The sequence below is a fragment of the Chiloscyllium plagiosum genome, unplaced genomic scaffold, assembly GCF_037043375.1.
Source record: "Chiloscyllium plagiosum isolate Xiang-an unplaced genomic scaffold, Cpla_swu_hap1 HiC_scaffold_42, whole genome shotgun sequence".
Taxonomy (NCBI): domain Eukaryota; kingdom Metazoa; phylum Chordata; class Chondrichthyes; order Orectolobiformes; family Hemiscylliidae; genus Chiloscyllium; species Chiloscyllium plagiosum.
The window spans coordinates 15958613-15979354 of record NW_028270180.1 but is presented as its reverse complement, the minus strand read 5'-3'; the positions used below and the strand labels follow the sequence as shown (position 1 = coordinate 15979354).

Genomic DNA, 20742 nt, shown 5'->3' with positions numbered 1-20742 from the left:
ATGGTGGTGAGGCAAAATTCAAGGTTAGCAGTTTTGCCAAGGTGGACTGGCCTGGCGATGGGTCAGGTATAGAACTAGAAGGTCAAACAGAATGCAAATAAAGGGAGATAGCATGATGTTTTCAATTGTCTTAGAACAACACCTTTGTTCTTCCAACATCCACTGTAGAAAAGTCCACTTCCACAAACTAATATCAAACAGGAAGCCTTGAATGGTTTTAAGTGGCTTGCTAAGCTATGTAAAAGGACAATTAAGATCTGGCATATTGTTGTATGTTTGGAGTAACATAGACGCCAGACAGTGAGGACAGGTGGTTTCCTGCCTTGAAGAACATTAGTAGTCCATTAGACTTCCATCAATCAAACAGTATACGAGCATGAGAAGTAGAAAATTTGGACCCTGGACACATGGGAAAGCTGACTTCAGATCGGCAAATTATGGCACCAATGGGCTGCATGTAGCTACTGGATGGAAGCCCCGAAGATAGATGTTCAGGGAATGTAGGAAGCAGCCATGCAAGGGAGTATGACTGAATAGAGAAGGGGTGGAGGTAATGACATGATTTGCCATGGTGACAGCATGGTCAAGGTGATAAAGTGCCACAGCAACAGACATTGACACTATGTTTGGCAATTCTGGCCAAGGCGCTCTAAAAACTGTAGGCATGTCAAAACTAGATGTGAAAAGAAACATTCTGGGAGGTGAGAGATGCAGGCATTCAAGGGTCACAGACAAGGAGGGATGGCAAAGGAATTGTTGGAATCTGCAGGAAATAGATGGGTCAAGGGTAGATTTATGAGGGAGGAGATACTGATAGTTTTGGAAGAAAAACAGGCCATGTCTAAATATAGACTACTAACAATTAAGATTACCGTTGTTGGTTATTAATGGCCATTAGACAGAAAAACCTGTGTCCTAGCCAACACAACCGAAGCAAGTCAATTCATACAGTGTAAACTGTACTTTTTTTGCTGCAGGTGTTTGAAGATCATTAATAGCTACCTAATCAAGGACATGATTAAAAGGAAGAAAATGATTTCACTTACAATTCTCTATGAATGAGTAACATAAAGTCTGCAAATATGTAACAAATATCCACGCCTGCAAATTTTCTTATTCTAACTTGTTTCTGTACTTTGTACAATCTTGCCCAAGCAGGCAGCAAATGAATTAATATTTAAACTAAAAGGCATTCAATACCAACAATGGAAACAAAATCTTGTAGCTCATTTATACTTGCTCTGTGCCATGAACCTTGAGCAACAAATGCTTTAATAATGGTCAAGCTTTATAAGGCAGTCCTTTCTTTTTACAATAATAAGATAGCTGCCAAACAAACTGCCATCAGATGCCAAAATTCTGTATATGTAACTAAAAGATGTGTGTGATTATGCTATTACTCATTGCTGTAGTTTGGCCTAACATTAAAAAAAGGTTAAGTTGATGGCAAATTAAATCAGTAAGAATCTGAACTTCAAAATTACATGGATTAATTCCTACAATAGACATTTTTGGCATCAGTACTTGGGGTTTTCCTCTGTTTAATGGGTGCTGCAGAATTAAACTTAGGATGATATTGTAACAGAATTTGGAGCAGCTTCAAGTATTAGTCTTTGGCAACATTATCACCTTACAGTCAGAAGATGGTGGTTCATTTTTCTCTCTAGAACCATAAGTGAAAAATCCTGGTTAACATTCCAGTCCAGTACTGAAGGAATGTTGCAAAGTCAAGATACGATTTTTTAGATGGTGCATTAAACTAAGGGAGTGGTTGTTCTGTAAGATAAAAGATCACTTGGTCCTATTTGGAAAATAGAAGTTCTGCCAAGTGTCCTGGCTAATACTTATCACTTAACTACTTGAAAAACAGATGACTTGGTAAGGATTTCATTTTGCTTGACAGAGTTTGCTAAGTGCAAATTGGCTACTGCATTTCCTACATTACAATAGTGGCTGCATTTCAAAAGCACTTAATTGCTTGCAAAATGCACAGAGACATGCTAAAGTCACAAAAGCCGCAATACAATTATACTGATTTTAGAATTTTCAAGATAGCCTTTCACTCATACACTGGGTACCATTTGTCTCAAGTTCTTGATCCAGTTGGCAGTTTAATACTTACGAACTTTACTAAATCAGTGGTTTAAAAAAAACTTTTGCTCAGACATTGCAGAATTACCAGAAAAAATGAGAAGGGATATTATCTTACCATATGGCACATTAATCACTTAGAGTCATAGAGATGTACAGCATGGATCCAGACCCTTTGGTCCAACCCGTCCATGCCAACCAGATATCCCAACCCAATCTAGTCTCACCTGCCAGCACCTGGCCCATATCCCTCCAAACCCTTCCTATTCATACACCCATCCACATGCCTCTTAAATGGTGCAATTGTACCAGCCTCCACCACATCCTCTGGCAGCTCATTCCATACACGTACCACCCTCTACGTGAAAAAGTTGCCCTCTTTCCCCTCTCACCCTAAACCTATGCCCTCAAGTTCTGGGCTCCCCGATCCCAGGGAAAATACTTTGTCTATTTATCCTAACCATGCCCCTCATAATTTTGTAAACCTCTATAAGGTCACACCTCAGCCTCCGACGCTCCAGGGAAAACAGCTCCAGCCTGTTCAGCCTCTCCCTGTAGCTCAGATCCACCAACCCTGGCAACATCCTTGTAAATCTTTTCTGAACCCTTACATGTTTCACAACATCTTTTCAATAGGAAAGAGACCAGAATTGCACGCAATATTCCAAGTGGCCGAACCAATGTCCTGTACAGCCGCAACATGACCTCCCAACTCCTGTACTCAATACTCTGACCAATAAAGGAAAGCATACCAAACGCCTTCTTCACTATCCTATCTACCTGTGACTCCACTTTCAAGGAGCTATGAACCTGCACTTCAAGGTCTCTTTGTTCAGCAACACTCCCAAGGACCTTACCATTAAGTGTATAAGTCCTGCTAAGATTTACTTTCCCAAAATGCAGCACCTCACATTTATCGGAATTAAACTCCATCTGCCACTTCTCAGCCCATTGGCCAAGATCCTGTTGTAATCTGAGGTAACCCTCTTCGCTGTCCACTACACCTCCAATTTTGGTGTCATCTGCAAACTTACTAATTGTACCTCTTATGCTTGCATCCAAATCATTTATGTAAATGACAAAAACTAGAGGGCCAGCACCGATCCTTGTGGCACTCCACTGGTCACAGGCCTCCAGTCTGAAAAACAACCCTCCACCACCACCCTCTGTCTTGTATCTTTGAGCCAGTTCTGTATCCAAATGAGTTCTCCCTGTATTCCATGAGATCTAACCTTGCTAATCAGTCTCCCATGGGGAACCTTGTCGAATGCCTTACTGAAGTCCATGTAGATCACATCTACTGCTCTGCCCTCATCAATCTTCTATGTTACTTCTTCAAAAAACTCAATCAAGTTTGTGAGACATGATTTCCCATGTTGCCATGTTGACTATCCCGAATCAGTCCTTGCCTTTCCAAATACATGTACATCCTGTCCCTCAAGATTCCTTCCAACAACTTGCACACCTCTGAGGTCAGGCTCACCAGTCTATAGTTCCCTGGCTTGTCTTTACTGCCTTTCTTAAATAGTGGCACGACGTTTGCCAACCTCCAGTCTTCCGGCACCTCACCTGTGACTATCGATGATACAAATATCTCAGCAAGAGGCCCAGCAATCACTTCTCTAGCTTCCCACAGAGTTCTCGGGTACACCTGATCAGGTCCTGGGGATTTATCCACTTTTAACCATTTCACGGCATCCAGCACTTCCTCCTCTGTAATCTGGACATTTTGCAAGATGTCACCATCTATTTCCCTACAGTCTATATCTTCCATATCCTTTTCCACAGTAAATACTGATGCAAAATATTCATTTAGTATCTCCCCCATTTTCTGTGGCTCCACACAAAGGCCGCCTTGCTGATCTTCGAAGGGCCCTATTCTCTCCTTAGTTACCCTTTTGTCCTTAATGCATTTGTAAAAACCCTTTGGATTCTCCTTAATTCTATTTGCCAACGCTATCTCATGTCCCTGTTTTGCCCTCCTGATTTCCCTCTTAAGTATACTCCTACTTTCTTTATACTCTTCTAAGGATTCACTCAATCTATCCTGTCTATACCTGGCATATGCTTCCTTCTTTTACTTAACCAAACACTGAATTTCTTTAGTCATCTAGCATTCCCTATACCTACCAGCCTTCCCTTTCACCCTGACAGGAATATACATTCTCTGGATTCTTGATATCTCATTCCAGAAGGCTTCCCATTTTCCAGCCAACCCTTTACCTGCGAATATCTGCATCCAATCAGCTTTCGAAAGTTCTTGCCTAATACCGTCAAAATTGTCCTTTCTCCAACTTGGAACTTCAACTTTTAGATCTTGTCTATCCTTTTCCATTACTATTTTAAAATGAATAGAATTATGGTCGCTGGCCCCAAAGTGCTCCCCCACTGACACCTCAGTCACCTGCCCTGCCTTATTTCCCAAGAGTAGGTCATGTTTTGCACCTTCTCTAGTGGGTACATCCACATTCTGAATCAGAAACTTTTCTTGTACACACTTAACAAATTCCTCTCCATCTAAACCTTTAACACTATGGCAGTCCCAGTCGATGTTTGGAAAGTTAAAATCCCCTACCATGACTACCCTATTATTCTTACAGATAGCTGAGACCTCCTAACAAGTTTGTTTCTCAATTTCCCTCTGACTATTGGGGGGTCTATAATACAATCCCAATAAGGTGATCATCCCTTTCTTATTTCTTAGTTCCACCCAAATAACTTCCCTGGATGTATTTCCAGGAATATCCTCCCTCAGCACAGCTGTACTTGTTATCAATATGCAGACAAAACCACAATTCATGCTGATGAGTTTTAGATTATTATATCAGCCTATCAGACATCAGAAATTTTACCTTCCAATCTGAATTTAATTTCCAAAAAGGTCTTCGAGTTGTCTAACAATTAAGTTGGAGATGATATTCTTGAATAGGGCAGCATTGTTCCAACATTCTAGCTAGAAAGTGTCTTTGTAATGTCTTAGCCTAAGCCATCAATTAACTCTTATCTCTGATATGTGGGATATAGGTAAATTAATGTTACTTCTGCAATTCTAATTGATTATATAAAAGTAAATGAACTCACACCAGTGTGTAATTGTTTTAGCCAAGAGCTGAGTCAACAAGAATGGAAACGATGTGGAGGAAATATATAATTGTTTTTGTATTAGCTAAAATTGTATGCCAGCATGAAACGTGATTGCAAAACAATGGTAGATATTATGGGCAAATAGATAAGATGTTGTGAGGGGATGAAGTTAAGCTAGATATGCCTGTACAAACAGTAGGTATAAACGTCTGTTTCCCACTTTTACAGAGACACAGGAACAAACCCCAATTAAAGAGGTCATGGGGATCAGAATGGCCTCGGGAGAGGCCCAGATGGAGGGGGTAGATAATGATGAAGAAAGAATATGCCTAACAATGACCTGCAGTGGGATGGGGTCAAATGGCCTTGTGAGGCCAGATATAAGCATTTTGTCACAGACAAGGCCGGATAAGGCAAGAGATGGACAGGAGTAATGGGGCCAGTCTTAGGGAAGTGGAGGGTGTAAACAGGGGAGGAGCAATGTAAAACAAAAGAAACCAAATTATATAAATATTGCGTATGAATTGAATTTGGTGTGTGTATGTCCTCTGCCTTATAGGCACTGTACATCACACCCACTTGCAAGTGTGAAATAAATGACACTACTGATTCAGATCTTGTCTCGGACTGAAATTATTGAAGTGAGTGAGCCTTGTTTCTCACAGATTCATTAAAATTGAGAGTTAAAATTCCATACTAAATACTTGATCAAGTAACCCAACTTGACATGCTAGTGCAATCCTGAGAGAATGCTGCATTGTCTGAAGTGGAGAAACTAAGTCAAAGATTTGGCTTTGGGACTGGCATGGGCCCCAGCAATGCATGTGTCTTTATGGGGTATTTGGAAAGTACATCAGTGCTGCTTCCTGCTCTCAGCTGCATTTTGGAAAAGCTCATTATTTTCCTTCTAATTTCCATTTTTGACTCACCTCCAAAATGTCCATCTCTGATGCTTCCCTTCCTTGACTTCACAGTTTCCATTTCTGGAATCCACTTCAAACTCCACTGACTCCATAGTTACCCCGACTACAATTCCTTACACCCTGGTTCCTGCAAGATTTCCATTATATTCTCCCAGCGTAACTGTCATCACATCTGTTGTGATGATGCCACCTGAGAGAGGAAATACAGGTCCCGGCCTCCCCATGACATGGCTACAAAACAGACAACACAAAATGTCTGCACTTAGCCACTGAGCCTACTCACAATGCCTCAAATTAGCCAAACCTGCCACTCCATCCATCACACATACCTCAGGACATGACTCATCTAGCCCCAGCCCAAGAGAATATACTTCCTCAGATTAACTGATAATGCGCCTCCTGCTTCACAATAGCACAGCCACCTCTGATGTCCTTAGGGCACAGCTGCTCCCACCAAGAGTCAAGCCTTTACAAAGGGTACCCAGACAAGGAGGCACCAAAAAGGTATTTCGCTTGCCCCCTCAACAATACAAACACATTGATACCAAGATGAAACCCACTAACGCCTACTCCAGCCAAGAATCGGAATCGCCTGAGTCAATTAAGAAACTCATTGTCAGAAACTAGACACTTGAATCTTTTCAATTAATGACCTTTATTTCTCTTTGTTGTATAACTCACACCACTGTCTAACAACTCACACTTCATTGTTATAAGGGTATAAAACTCCACTGTATTTTCTGTTCAGGGAAGAAGCTGTGGTTCCTTTTGAACAGCCTGTCAGTGACTGTTTCAGTGGGGTCAAGTCTCTTCCACAATATCGCTGTTTGTTAAATAAATCCTTGTCAGTTCTCAGTCTGATCTGTGTGTTTGTGATCTCGGACATGTCATCCTTTCTCCTCAACCGAAGATTTCCCCACACCATGATTGACAGGGCCTTCAACCATGTCAGAACCATCTCGCACTCACATTCTCACCGATACCCTTCCCAATAGAACTATAAGTGGCCCTTGTCCTCAGTATCCACATCACCACTCCTCACATTCAAAGGATCATCCTCTGCCATTTCTACCACCTCTAGTGGCATACCACTACCAAACACATCTTCCCCCTCTCCTCCATGTCAGCATTCTGCAGAGACCATTCTCTCTGAGACACCCTTATCCACTCCTCCATCACTCATAACATTTCCTCACCTCCCATGGCTGCTTCCTATGCAATCATAGAAGGTGTAACATTTGCCACTCACCTGTTCTGCCCTCACTATCCAGCACCACAAACACACCTTACAGGTGAAGCAGCATTTTACACATACTTCTTTCAATCTAGTCTACTTTATTTACTGCTCACAATGTGATCTCCTTTACATTGGTGAGATCAAACAGACTGGGCGATGGCTCTGCGGAACACTTTTGCTCTGTCTATAGGAACGAGGCCGATCTTCCAATTGCTTAACATTTCAATAAACCATCTTGCTCCTGTGTTAACATCTCTGTCCTGGATGTGCGACAGTGGACACAAAAACCTTCACTGGTCACTGACTTTCTGGATTCAGTCCAAGAAAAAACACATGGGCATTTTGAACTATTGCTTAGTATTCTTGCAGAGAAGGTTTGGGACAATACACCACAGCCTATTTGAAAAGCAAGAGGAATAACAATGTTTTTTTAAAAAAATTTCAGCATATGGTGGGGAGAAAAATGAAATAATTAAATTTTGTCCATCTCCCTGCCTGCAATATGGTAATTCTCCTACAACTGGTTCAGTTTGAATTCAACATGCCTTTGAGAGCAGGCTCAGTGCAATCTGAAATTCTGCTAGAAGCTGAACAAGTTTTTGTTAAGTTGTGTAGCTGTCTTTTTGGAAGAATGTTTTGAGGCAATTCATTTGTTTATGATAATAAACCAGTAGACACATTTACTGATATCGGATAATTTACTTTAATCCAAATAGATCTCCACAGACATTATGCTTTCACTACTTTTGCCCTTTAGCACCTCATTGTTCTGGTCTATTATTCATTTCTAAAAGAATGAACAAAAAAAAAACTCATTTTGCAACCAAGATTGCTTTTGGCCAGCTTCTCTATAAGAATGTGTAGGAGTTAACATAGAACTTTTGATTACACAAATGTCACAAGTGATGCAATTCTGCCCGGTGACTCACTATCTACAATATATATCAAGTCTATGCATCCTGGATCATCTGAGCAAGATCAATATTTCCAGAGGATACAATGCTGCTGACACAAAGCATCTACAGAGCTATTATCAATGTGAATAATTTCATAAAGGTTATAAAACAGTGGTGTACCAGAAATTGCAAGACGTACATGTTAAAATTGCTCCCCAATGATCATTAAATCAGGATTATTCCTTGCATGTTTTCTTACAATAGACTGGACAGCTATCATTAAGGATTTTACACCTGTACACATTTCCCATGTAAATAACAGTTATGTCAGCTATTTCTAATTACGAATTTCCTATATTGATAACAGAAATTTCCTATGTGAACATTTCATACGATAATTACATTGTCCCACCACTTGCAGCACTCTCACTAGCTCAAGATAGTTTGAAGATAAATATGTTGCACTGGACATCACAGATTCAACTGTTCATTGAAGCAAAGTCATGGGATCTCCTATGTCCAACTGAGCCAGAAGACAAGGCCTTAGTTTGATGTCTCATTCAAAAGACAGGACCAGCAACAGTGCAACATTCCAGCTAAGGTCATTGCAGTATAAACCTAGACTTTGTGCTTCAGTCTTCTGACAACCCTTCAAATCAGAAGCTGGAGTGCTTATACTGAGATAAGGCTGACCCCTGAATTCTGAATATATTCCCATCCAGAATTCTGGTTCTGCATTGTCAGTCAAATAAAGCCTCAACTTCAAAGTCTGAAAGCCAGAAAACCTAGATTAAGTCATAGCTTAACGGTGAGAATCACATTCTGGATTAGTGGTGCTGAAAGAGCACAGCAGTTCAGGCAGCATCCAAGGAGCTTCGAAATCGACATTTCGGGCAAAAGCCCTTCATCAGGAATAAAGGCAGTGAGCCTGGAGTGTGGAGAGAAAAGCTAGGGGAGGGTGGGGGTGGGGAGAAAGTAGCATAGAGTACAATGGGTGAGTGGGGGAGGGGATGAAGGTGATAGGTCAGGGAGGAGAGGGTGGAGTGGATAGGTGGAAAAGGAGATAGGCAGGTAGGACAAGTCATGGGGACAGTGCTGAGCTGGAAGTTTAGAACTAGGGTGAGGTGGGGGAAGGGGAAATGAGGAAACTGTTGAAGTCCACATTGATGCCCTGGGGTTTAAGTGTTCCGAGGCGGAAGATGAGGCGTTCTTCCTCCAGGCGTCTGGTGGTGAGGGAGTGGCGGTGAAGGAGGCCCAGGACCTCCATGTCCTCGGCAGAGTGGGAGGGGGAGTTGAAATGTTGGGCCTTGGGGCAGTGTGGTTGATTGGTGCGGGTGTCCCGGAGATGTTCCCGAAAGCGCTCTGCTAGGAGGCGCCCAGTCTCCCTAATGTAGAGGAGACCGCATCGGGAGCAACGGATACAATAAATGATATTAGTGGATGTGCAAGTAAAACTTTGATGGATTTGGAAGACTCTTTTAGGGCCTTGGATAGAGGTGAGGGAGGAGGTGTGGGCGCAGGTTTTACAGTTCCTGCGGTGGCAGGGGAAAGTGCCAGGATGGGAGGGTGGGTTGTAGGGGGGCGTGGACCTGACCAGGTAGTCACGGAGGGAATGGTCTTTGCGGAAGGCGGAAAGGGGTGGGGAGGGAAATATATCCCTGGTGGTGGGGTCTGTTTGAAGGTGGCAGAAATGTCGGTGGATGATTTGGTTTATGCGAAGGTTGGAAGGGTGGAAGGTGAGCACCAGGGGTGTTCTGTCCTTGTTACGGTTGGAGGAGTGGGGTCTGAGGGCGGAGGTGTGGGATGTAGACGAGATGCGTTGGAGGGCATCTTTAACCATGTGGGAAGGGAAATTGCGATCTCTAAAGAAGGAAGCCATCTGGTGTGTTCTGTGGTGGAACTGGTCCTCCTGGGAGCAGATCTGGCGGAGGCGGAGGAATTGGGAATACGGGATGGCATTTTTGCAAGAGGTAGGGTGGGAAGAGCTGTAATCCAGGTAGCTGTGGGAGTCGGTAGGTTTGTAAAAAATGTCATTGTTAAGTCGGTCGTCATTAATGGAGATAGAGAGGTCCAGGAAGGGGAGGGAGGTGTCAGAGATGGTCCAGATAAATTTAAGGTCAGGGTGGAATGTGTTGGTGAAGTTGATGAATTGCTCAACCTCCTCGCGGGAGCACAAGGTGGCGCCAATGCAGTCATCAATGTAGCGGAGGAAGAGGTGGAGGGGGTGAGAATCACAGAATCACTACAGTGTGGAAGCAGACCATTCAGCCCATCGAATTCATACAAACCTTCCAAAGAGCATCCCATCCAGACCCACCCTCTTTGCTTGTAACCCTGCATTCCCCAAGGCTAAAAATGTGTTGCTGGAAAAGCGCAGCAGGTCAGGCAGCATCCAGGGAGCAGGAGAATCGACGTTTCGGGCATAAGCCCTTCTTCGGGCTTATGCCCGAAACGTCGATTCTCCTGTTCCCTGGATGCTGCCTGACCTGCTGTGCTTTTCCAGCAACACATTTTCAGCTCTGATTTCCAGCATCTGCAGTCCTCACTTTTTCCCCAAGGCTAATCCATCTTATCTGAACATCCCTGGACACAATGGGCAATTTATCATGGCCAATCCACCTAACCTGCAGATCTTTGAACTGTGGGAGGAAACCAGAGCAGTGGAAGAAATCCATACAGACACAGACCGAATGTGCAAGTGCCACACAGACTTTTGCTTGAGGGTGGAATCAAACCAGGGTCCCTGGCGTTATGAGGCAGCAGTGCTAACTATTTATCCACTGTATCATTAAATAGAACCAGGTTCAGTGTTATAAGCTTAAATAAAGGTCATTACAAGGGTATGAAGACAGTGTTGGCTAAAGTAGACTGGAAAAGATTAAACTGGTGCAAAGTAGCGGCAGAGGTTTAAGGGAATCTTTTATTACTCTCACCATAGATATACTCCATTGAGAAAGAAAGGCAATGAGCAGGATGCACCATCTGTGGCCAACTAAGGAAGTTAAGGATAACACTAAATTGAAAGAAAACAGGTATAATACTGCACAGATTAATGGTGGGTGAAAAGTATTTTAGAAACCAATAATGAATGTCTAACAAATGGGGAAAAATTAGAATAAGAGATTAAACTATTAAAAATATTAAATTAGACAGTAAGAGTTGCTAAAGGTATATGAAAAAAAAGCTTAGCAGCAAAATTAGTTTTGGTCCTTTAAAGCATGAAACTCCTAAATTAATAATGGGAAGCAAGGAAAATAGTAGTGTTGAACATGAATTTTGCATCAGTCTTTGCTGCAGAAAAATATATCGCCAAAATAATTTAAAATCAAGACAAAAGGAAGAAAATAACTTAAAACAAAGATCAATGTAAAGGAAAAAGAACATGGAAAACATTGTGATTAAAGGCCTACAAAAGTCCCATGGATCTGACTGCCTGCATCTTAGGATCTGCAAAAAAATTGGTTTAGATTCAGTTGTTGCATTGCTTGCAATCTTCCTAAAGTCCCTCTATTCTAAAAAAAAAGGACCCAGCAAATTGAAAAACATAAAAACTAACATTTTTTAATGGGATATGGATGTTACCAGCAAGGCCAGCATTTGTTGTCCTAATGATCTTTTGAACTGAAAACAGCCAGGCCATTTCAGAGGGCAGTTAGAAGCAAATATATTACTGTGGGTCTTGAATCAGTTAAGTGATATCAGTTAAGGATGGTAGATTTTCTTCACTAAAAATCAATAGAGAACCAGATGAGCTTTTATGTCAATTAACGGCAGTTTCGTGGTCACGGTTAGTCAGAATAGTCTTTAGTTTGAAACTAAAAAGTTGAATTTAAATTCCACCAGCTGTTGTGGGATTTTAACTCATGTCTCAAAAGCCTTTAGACGAAAGTGAGGACTGCAAAAGCTAGAGATTAGAGTCAAGATTAGTGTGGTGCTGGAAAAGCACAGCAGGTCAGACAGCATCCGAAGAGCAGGAAAATTGACATTTTGGGCAGGAGCCCTTCATCAGGAATGAGGCTGGAAGCCTCGGGGGTGGAGAGATAAATGGGAGGGGGTGGGGCTGGGGAGAAGGTAGTTGACGTGCAATAGGTGAATGGAGGAAGGGGTACAGCTGATAGGTCGGAGAGGAGGGTGGAGCGGATAGGTGGGAAGGACGATTGACAGATGGGACAGGTCATGAGGATGGTGCTGAGGTGGAAGTTTGGAACTGGGGTAAGGTGGGGGAGGGGAAATGAGGAAACCGGTGGGGTTGATTGGTGCGGGTGTCCCAGAGATGTTCCCTTCAAACACTGCAAATATATTATAAATGAAGTGTCAGCCATGGTTCAGAATGTTATGGAAATTAATTTTGATCACTCTCTTCACTTTCTCAGCAGCTGTAACATTGTATCCTGCACTCTGTTCTGTTACCTGTAAATCACATAAGACAACACTTTTCACTGTAACTCTGTTAAATCTAACAGCAATAATAAATCAAATCAAATATTCAAGGCTTAGAAATGCGGAGCATGGGGGCCTTAAAACAGCAGTGGTGACTTCCCACAGCCTATTTTTCCCACTGCAATTTTACCAAGGAAGCGATGAGGAATTCATTACCTATGGTTTACTGAGACCAATTAATGGAGTCCAAAGTCAAGTTTTTAACTGGCAAGATGAAACTGGCTAGGTGGCTGAGAAAAAGGGCATTTCTCACTTCCAGGTTCTCATGCCAAGGGAATTTCCTTCTTATTCCCTTCCCCTCCAACCCAGATGATCCTGGCCCCACTTTTAGACACCTCAACTTGGTCCCATCAGGACCTCACAATTACTGACAAGCCCAGGCTTCACTGGAGTTTCCTCTTTATTGCTCACCACTCCTGGTGATGCTGTTGGGACAATTAGCTGGCAGATCCTAGGGGTGAGATTTCCTCTTGGAAGGAGGAAAATTTCTAGATTTGATCCAATTAAATGCCCAGCAGCTATTAAATGGCTGAGTTACAAACCAAACAAGTGCATGAAGGCACACCATCAATTTTTACCAGAAGTGGAGGTCCCAGCCCCAAGAGCAAATGTTTACATCTTTATTTTCAATTAATAGTATGTAAAGAAAAATTGGGTTAATGTTACAGATATGACCTATCCTCTGGGCATTTTTGTTCTGATTGGAAGATTGCTTGATTGAAAGATTGGGACAATAATACAGTCTGATTTTGCAATGCAAGACCATCTTTTACAGCATTATTCCTTCGAGAAATCAGCAATACTCCATCCTCCTTTCTTGAGACAATATACATTGCAGACCAAAATTTAAAGTTTGGGTTGTATCAGCCTCTCTGCAATTTTTCTGGAATGATATTGAAGGGCTCTTGACCTTCAAGGGAAGTTAAGATAGTCCAACAGCCCCACTACATTTTCTAATTTTGTTCTCACTGGGATTGTGACAGTTTGGGGTGGAATATGAAGCAATATTCTGATCCCAAAGCATCAATGGATCAGGGGAATACTAAGACAGAGACTAACACAAGACAAATATGACAAAAGGCTTGCAGATGCTGGAGCTCTGAAATAAGACGACTGCTGAAGAAATGCAGCAACCAAAGTAGCATCTGTGAAAAGTGAAACAGTTTAGGTTGAGACCAATATTCTTTTTACAGACCAAGTCTGAAAACCACTTTTCGTTTACTCTCACAATAAAAATGCATCAAAAAAGCCTCAGCTACAAAACTCCTTTAATGGGCTACTGTGTGAAAGCTGCCAAGTTTAATTTTGAAGAGTCATATGCAATTCCAAATGCTAGCTCTGCTTCTCTCTACATAGTTGCTGTCAGATCTCCTGAGTTTCACCAGCATTTTCTGTTTAATCCCAATTCCCAAGATTTACAGGAGGATGGCGTGAAAGAATAGCCAAAAATGGAATATTCAGACGGGAGGAATGGCAGGATATGATGACCATCTCCACCCTCGCAGTTGTAAAAATAAGTGAAATCCATTGCCTTGGATCAAATGTAAAGAATGACTCCTCACATGGGTTACTGGTGATGCCTGATGCCAATATGATTCCATACAGAATCATACATGCAGCACAGGAAACTATTCAGCCTATCATGTGAATGCCAGCTCTTTGGGAGAACAATGTCAATTAGGTGCGCTGCCCAACTCTTTTGCAAATGTCAGATATGATTTATCCCCTCAAGTATTGCTCCAATTCCTTTTTGCAATATATCACTGAATCAGCTTCCTTCACACTCTCAGAACGAAATCAGCAACAGCCTTGAAATCATCCTGCTGCTTTACTTGCGGCTTGACAGACACTTCTTTTCTGCCGTTACACTTTTCTTTGGGGTAAACCAAATAATAGGTATATTTTGCTGAAATATGTAAGTCATGTGTTCAGGTAAAGTGAGTCAATTAAGACAACAACTATTTGTTTAGCAATTTACCTGGTGCAATAGCATTCTTGAGGATGGCAAAATTTAAATGTTAAATGAACAGAAACAAATTCAAATGAAAATTTAAACTAAGAACAGATGACTGTGGAAGCACCCCACGATACTAGGTACAACAGAACATGTAGCAAAACAACAAATGCATACTCACTAAGATTGGGCACTCCTATTGGACTTAGGATTCAGGCAGGTTGTATCTAAAATTTGCACTTTTTGCTTCATTCAAGGCTTATCTTTGATCCTTTCAGCAACATATGCAACTCTCCAGACATCCCTGGATTGTACAGAATCATTTCCTTTCCTATACTTTTGTAACTTGAGAAAATGATATGAAGCAACATGAAAAGAAAAGCAGTACCAAATTAAACATTTTCCAAGCTCGCAAAAAAACTGATGTGATCTACAGAAATTTGAACATTCAACCTGATTACAGATTTAGGTTCCAATCATTTGGCACACAACGAACAAGTTGCATTTAGATAGCTCATTTATCACAATAAAAGATTCCAAGTATTTCACAACAGTATTCCCAAATAAAGTCCAGTACCTCAAAGAGACATCAGGACAAATAACCAAAAGTTTGGTTAAACAAGTAGATTTTGAGAAGAACCTTACAGAAGAACAGGAGGTAGAGGGGCAGAGGAATTAGGGAAGGAAATCCAAAGTTTAGAATCTAGGAAGCTGAAGACATATTCACCAATGTGGAGAAATTAAAATGAAGTGTGACATCAGGCATGAAAAGCAGCAATGAGTAGGGGAGGATCTTATTGACATTTTGGGAAGCATTTAGTTTGCTGCCACAGTAATGTGTCTGCTGAGGTCACAGGGGCTGACTGACCTGGAGCACCCTCTCTGTTCATTGCCATGCCACAAGCAAGGAGGACTGTGGGCTCATAGGATTTGAGGCAACAACACGTATATGCTAGTTCCTTGTGCATGCTGCGGATTGTGATCTCCAATTTTGTCAGCTATCTCTATCATCGGGTTTCACCCGAACTGTGGAGGAATCAGTGTGTATCAGCCACTCCACTCCCCTGCTCATTGACAACTCCAGCAGCAACACACCTGAACATCAATAACAGCCCAGGAACTCCAGTGCTAAAATACTATCATTACTGTCCAGACTTGGGGACAGGAATAAGTCATCTCGAGGGACAAAGTGATGGATACATCTTTTTCTGAAAAGCTAAATCCAAGAAAAAATGCCTATTTCACAGGATCGGTTTTGCCTTAAAGAAAACATTCAGCATGACCCAGAATTAAGCAAAATCCTCATGATCCTTCAGCATGTCACAATTATCTCCCTAGGAATTCTTGTCCCTCTATAACCTTACTACTACTACGACCCCAGCCTATGTTTGAATAATTAAAAGGCTATAACTACTCTGTAGTTCTTACACTTCTCTGTAGTTTCATTGCAAATGCATTCTACACTGTTTTGATGAATTGGCAGTCAACACTGAGCAATGAATCACCTTTTTTAATTAATTAAGTATATTGAGTAGTGCATTTGAAAAGGAAAGGACAATATTTTGCAAGCTCAGCTACTGTAAGTTAGATTTTTATTATAAGGCAGAAGCAGCAGCCAACTAAATTTTCCTGGCACAGAACAAAATGGCCAGAGCAATTTTTTCCAAGATACATTTGCTCAGGCACACACCATCATTTTGATGCAATGATTGACAGTCCACTTCTAATTGAAATATGGGGTCTTTCTATCTTAAGAGTACAAATTTCTCTCTTGTAAATGGCTTCAGAGAGAAAGATTCACAAGGCAAGTGAGCAGGAACTGTTCAAAAATGTCAGGCTGATGCATCACACATCTTTATACAAAAAGGAGCAAGGAGCTCTCTCATTGTCCTAACCTATATTCTCTTCTTAACTTTGACAGTCCCTTTGAAACCACAATCTTTAATAGCTTGAAGAACAAAGGCAGTAAGTACATGACAAAACTAGCACTTGCAATTACTCCTTCAAGCCACTACAGACAGACTTTAAATTATCACTGCTCCTCCATCATCCTGGAACTACCATCCTAACAGCACTGGGATAGTACTTACATTTTGACTGTAGCAATGCATTGCCATTATCTTCTTAAATAAATGCTGGTCTGGTCAGTGATGCCCATATCCAGTCACCAAATAACAGCAACAATTAGTCAGTGAAAATCAACAAATTGGTCATTCATTCCATTTCTATCAGCAGATCCTATGATGCGCAGATTGGCTGATTTGGTGGCCCACATACCAACAGTAACTGAATTTTATATTTCACCAGTTGTATGTATTCTAACTTTTGATTACCCTTTTCCTGTTCCTCAAAAGTCTGTACTGCAAGAAAGACTTGCTTTACATCTGTCTTTCCATACCTCAGGATGTAACTACAAGTTCAGCAGTCTACAAAGGATTTTGAAGTGCCATGATTGGACCAATTGAGAAATCATAACAAGCAGTGATAGCAGAAGCTTCCACAACAGCAGTAAATTACCAGATCATCTGCTTTCAGTGTTAACTCAAGATTAAACGTTGACCAGGATATTGTGAAAACCTGTGCCCTTCATCAAAATTATGTTATAGGATTGTAAATGAGATGGAAGGTAGGGTCTAGTCCATTATCCTCTTATTGCAATGCTACTGGCAAACCTATTTTAACAATTCTGGTTTCTGACTAAATAATAGCCAGAACAAACTTTTTAATATAATTCATGAACTGTATTTAAGCTCAGACAAGTAACTGGAGGATGTTACTGCTTGAATGCAAATCTTGCCTCGAATTTTTCATAGAGTTGGAATGCAATAAGCAACAGTTGGTGTGAGAGGCACTCATTCAATTTTTGGTAAACAGGGGAAAACAAAGAAATTTTACCACCAATGAGTTCATCTGCTAATGCTGTGGGGTTTTTTTGGCGGGGAGGGGGGGTGGAATTGCAGGGGGCTGCTGTGGGACAAGGCAGACTTTAAATGAATGAAACATTAAATAGAAATCAATCTGAATCAATTCCTCTTTGAATAAATAATGTTTTTTTTAATGGGAAAATTCAATCCTCAAAATAAAAGTTCCTGCAAAATATCAACATTACAAGAAAAGCCAACATGACTTTTTAGCCATCATCAATAAGCTAGTGTTTCCGAAATTTAACCCAACCTTAGATTAATTCTTTTTGTCTGACTTGTGCCCTGATCTCTGTTCCAATTTAAAACTTTTAATGATTAAAAATACTCAGTAAACCTATAGAAGAATTTAATGTCCACCTCTGGGTTATTTGTAGATGTGGGCAATTAACATGTAAGTCAGTGCTAGGCAGAGTTTCTGCTCTCTTCTTACCTCTGCCCCATTTACTTCCATGGCAAGGAAGACCACCTCACTGCTATTCGAGGTCTTCAAATGGACAATTAATGCTCACCTGAGGACTCAATTATTTTTGTTTTTTTTCCCCACAGGATGTGATGGCACTGGCTAGGCTAGCATTTATGGTTACACAGTTGTCATTAATCCAACTCTTTATACCAGATTTTTATTGAACTCAAACTTTACTATCTGCCATTGTGGGATATGTATGCAAGGTCCCCTGACATTGTCCTGTGGTTCTGGATCGCTCGCCCAGTGACATCACCACTCCACCATCATCTCTCCTAATTTGGTCACTTCAGGTATTCAATTAATGGTGGGCAGGGTAGTTACTATACAGTGAGTCCAGGAAAAATATCAGGCTCTCAGTAACTGACTGAAGCACCCTGCATCAAGAGAATGGGCCTGCTGAGACCTACCCTAACTCCCTCACCCTGCCCTTGCACTTCACCAATCCTAGGCCTCTGTTGAGTACATCATTGGCTGTTACTGTCATTGTCAAGTGGCACTGAAGGCAAGGAGAAGCTGCTCACCTCTCGGGTCCTTGATCCAGAAAAGGTCTGCCAGTGATAAGTAATGTGACGGGCCATCCTCAAAGTGTAGGGCTCCTACAAGCTCTCCAACTGTTGGTGAGCTCCCTGCCATCTAGCTCCAATTTGCCCTAATACTTTCTCTCAGCAACTTCCATATGCTACTCTAACTGTTTGCCCCTCCTGTCTATCCATTCCAGCTAGCATTCCTGGCTTGCACTAAAGAATGACATCAAAGCATATCTTAATTTCCATACTGGCTGAAGTCACCATGAAAGTGTTGGCCATGCGTTGGACACTTCAACCAGTTTACTTATTAAAAACACTTTACCCAAGCCTCTTGTTCCTTAGGCAGATATTGTGGATTAGGCGAACAAGGGGACACAAAATTTGGTTTCCAATTCAACTCTATTTTATTCACAAAATATTACTTATTAAAAAAACACCGTACGAGCACTTCCCAGATTCCTACAATATTTACTCTCTCTCTCTCTAGTACTGTCTGAGAAAGGATATTACTTGCGACGATCCACATGTTTGAGTTGGGGCATTAGAATCTCTTCAACATAAGGCTGGCTCTCTTCCACAAAGGTGGCTCTCACAGGTCAGGGTGAATCTTTTGGGTTGTCAAACAGTCTTCTGCCACGAGTCTTGCTGCAAATCTTCCCCATGAGTCCTTGCTCAGTCTTCACTGAGGTTGTGGTGCCCAGGTGAGTTGTTATTCTTTGGCCAATAGGGTCACAAGCTGGGTTCAATCATTCAATGGGATTGCGCCAACATTCTTCATTGTTGCCATGCCAGGTGTGAAGTGCTCATACTCAAGCAGTCAACACTTCTCCAATACTCGACCATTGGGTTGGTTGTAACTGGATAACTTTGAACATTTGTAACCTCGTTGATCTTGGTTTGCACTGTTCTCTGAAGCAGTTTGCTGCTGCTTAATTTGGCCAGTTTTCTGTCAGGCTGGATTTCTTTGGCTGTGGGCCAATGTAGTTTGGGGCCAAAATTGGACAGTGGCAACTAATGTGACAATCCACCCTCAGAAAAAGCAAAGTGGGGTCCCACAAGCTTTCCAACTGTTGACAAGCCCCCTGTCTTCTAGCTTCAAATTGCCCTGATACTTTCTCCCAGTAGCCTTCATATTCTGCCCTTAAACTGTTTCCCCCTGCTGTCTACCCATTCCAGCTAGCATCACAAAGATCCTGCCTTTTCAACCTCACACCTCACTCAAGACCCTCAGGTTAAACTCAAATGAGAGTGTAGCACTGTGGCCCTCTGGGACTACGTTGACTTTGTTTACAAGGAAAAGCTTTCTCTGGAAACCTAACAATAATGATTAATGGATTAGTGCACTGTCATGGAAAGATAAGCAGTCCCAAGCCCAGTAGGGACTGGATTGAACTAACAAATAATTCCACATAGAAAACCAAAATCCTATTATCAGCACAGGGCCGTGCTAACAGTAGTTAACTATACTTCAGACTGTTTTTGCAATAAAGTGCATTCACATCTGGGATTTCAAGTTTTAAAATTCTTCAAGCAATAATTTTCCTAAACATCTGTGGATGAATATAACAAACTGAGGTTTACTAAGTGAAGGTGAAAGATTGCATGCTGCTTTTTCAAAGAAAGATTGGATTTGAGGGGAATTTTCACCAGTGTCATGACCAGTACCACCAAAACAAGTTTTCTGGATATTATCAATTTGTTATTGTGTCACAGCTTGCTATGTGCAGTTTGGCGACAACATTTCTTACACTTCAAAAGTTCTGAAATATGGGATATAAATGCAAGCTTAGTATCTGAACTATCAATATGAAGCAGGCAAAACTATAATATATATAGTTTCTCAAAGGAAAGAGAGAATTCACTCACCTTTGTCTCCACACACCAACGTCTTTACAATGCAAGGAACTTCAATATAACCAAAGCTCTTCAGTGTTTGGACCTGTGTTGCTGTAATCGGATGCTCCCACATTACAGTGTTCATGGCTGGGCAGAAGAGTAGTGGCTTCTTAAGATCCCAGGCTCTAACTATGCAAGTCTGGCTCAGAGAGAAAATAAATAGCATTCTTATAAGGGAGAAATGCACTTCAAACTGAACTGTAATTTCTTGGGAGTTACTTCAGACCTTTAGTTAAATTAAGAAAGCCTAGCAAAATTTGCTCCCTTAGAGACATGATTTTAATTAGGTTTGGGAGAAAGTAAT

At 41.4% G+C, this 20742-nt stretch overlaps 1 protein-coding gene across 2 annotated transcripts in view; it reads right to left on the bottom strand.

Moving 5' to 3' along the window:
* ppcdc (phosphopantothenoylcysteine decarboxylase) overlaps window positions 1-20742 on the bottom strand; it is a 90065-nt gene that overhangs the window by 30720 nt on the left and 38603 nt on the right. For both annotated transcript variants that reach the window (XM_043680630.2, XM_087982040.1), the window contains exon 4: window positions 20409-20577. In XM_043680630.2, coding sequence (XP_043536565.1) covers window positions 20409-20577 — 169 coding nt within the window. The remainder of the gene's footprint in view (window positions 1-20408; window positions 20578-20742) is intronic.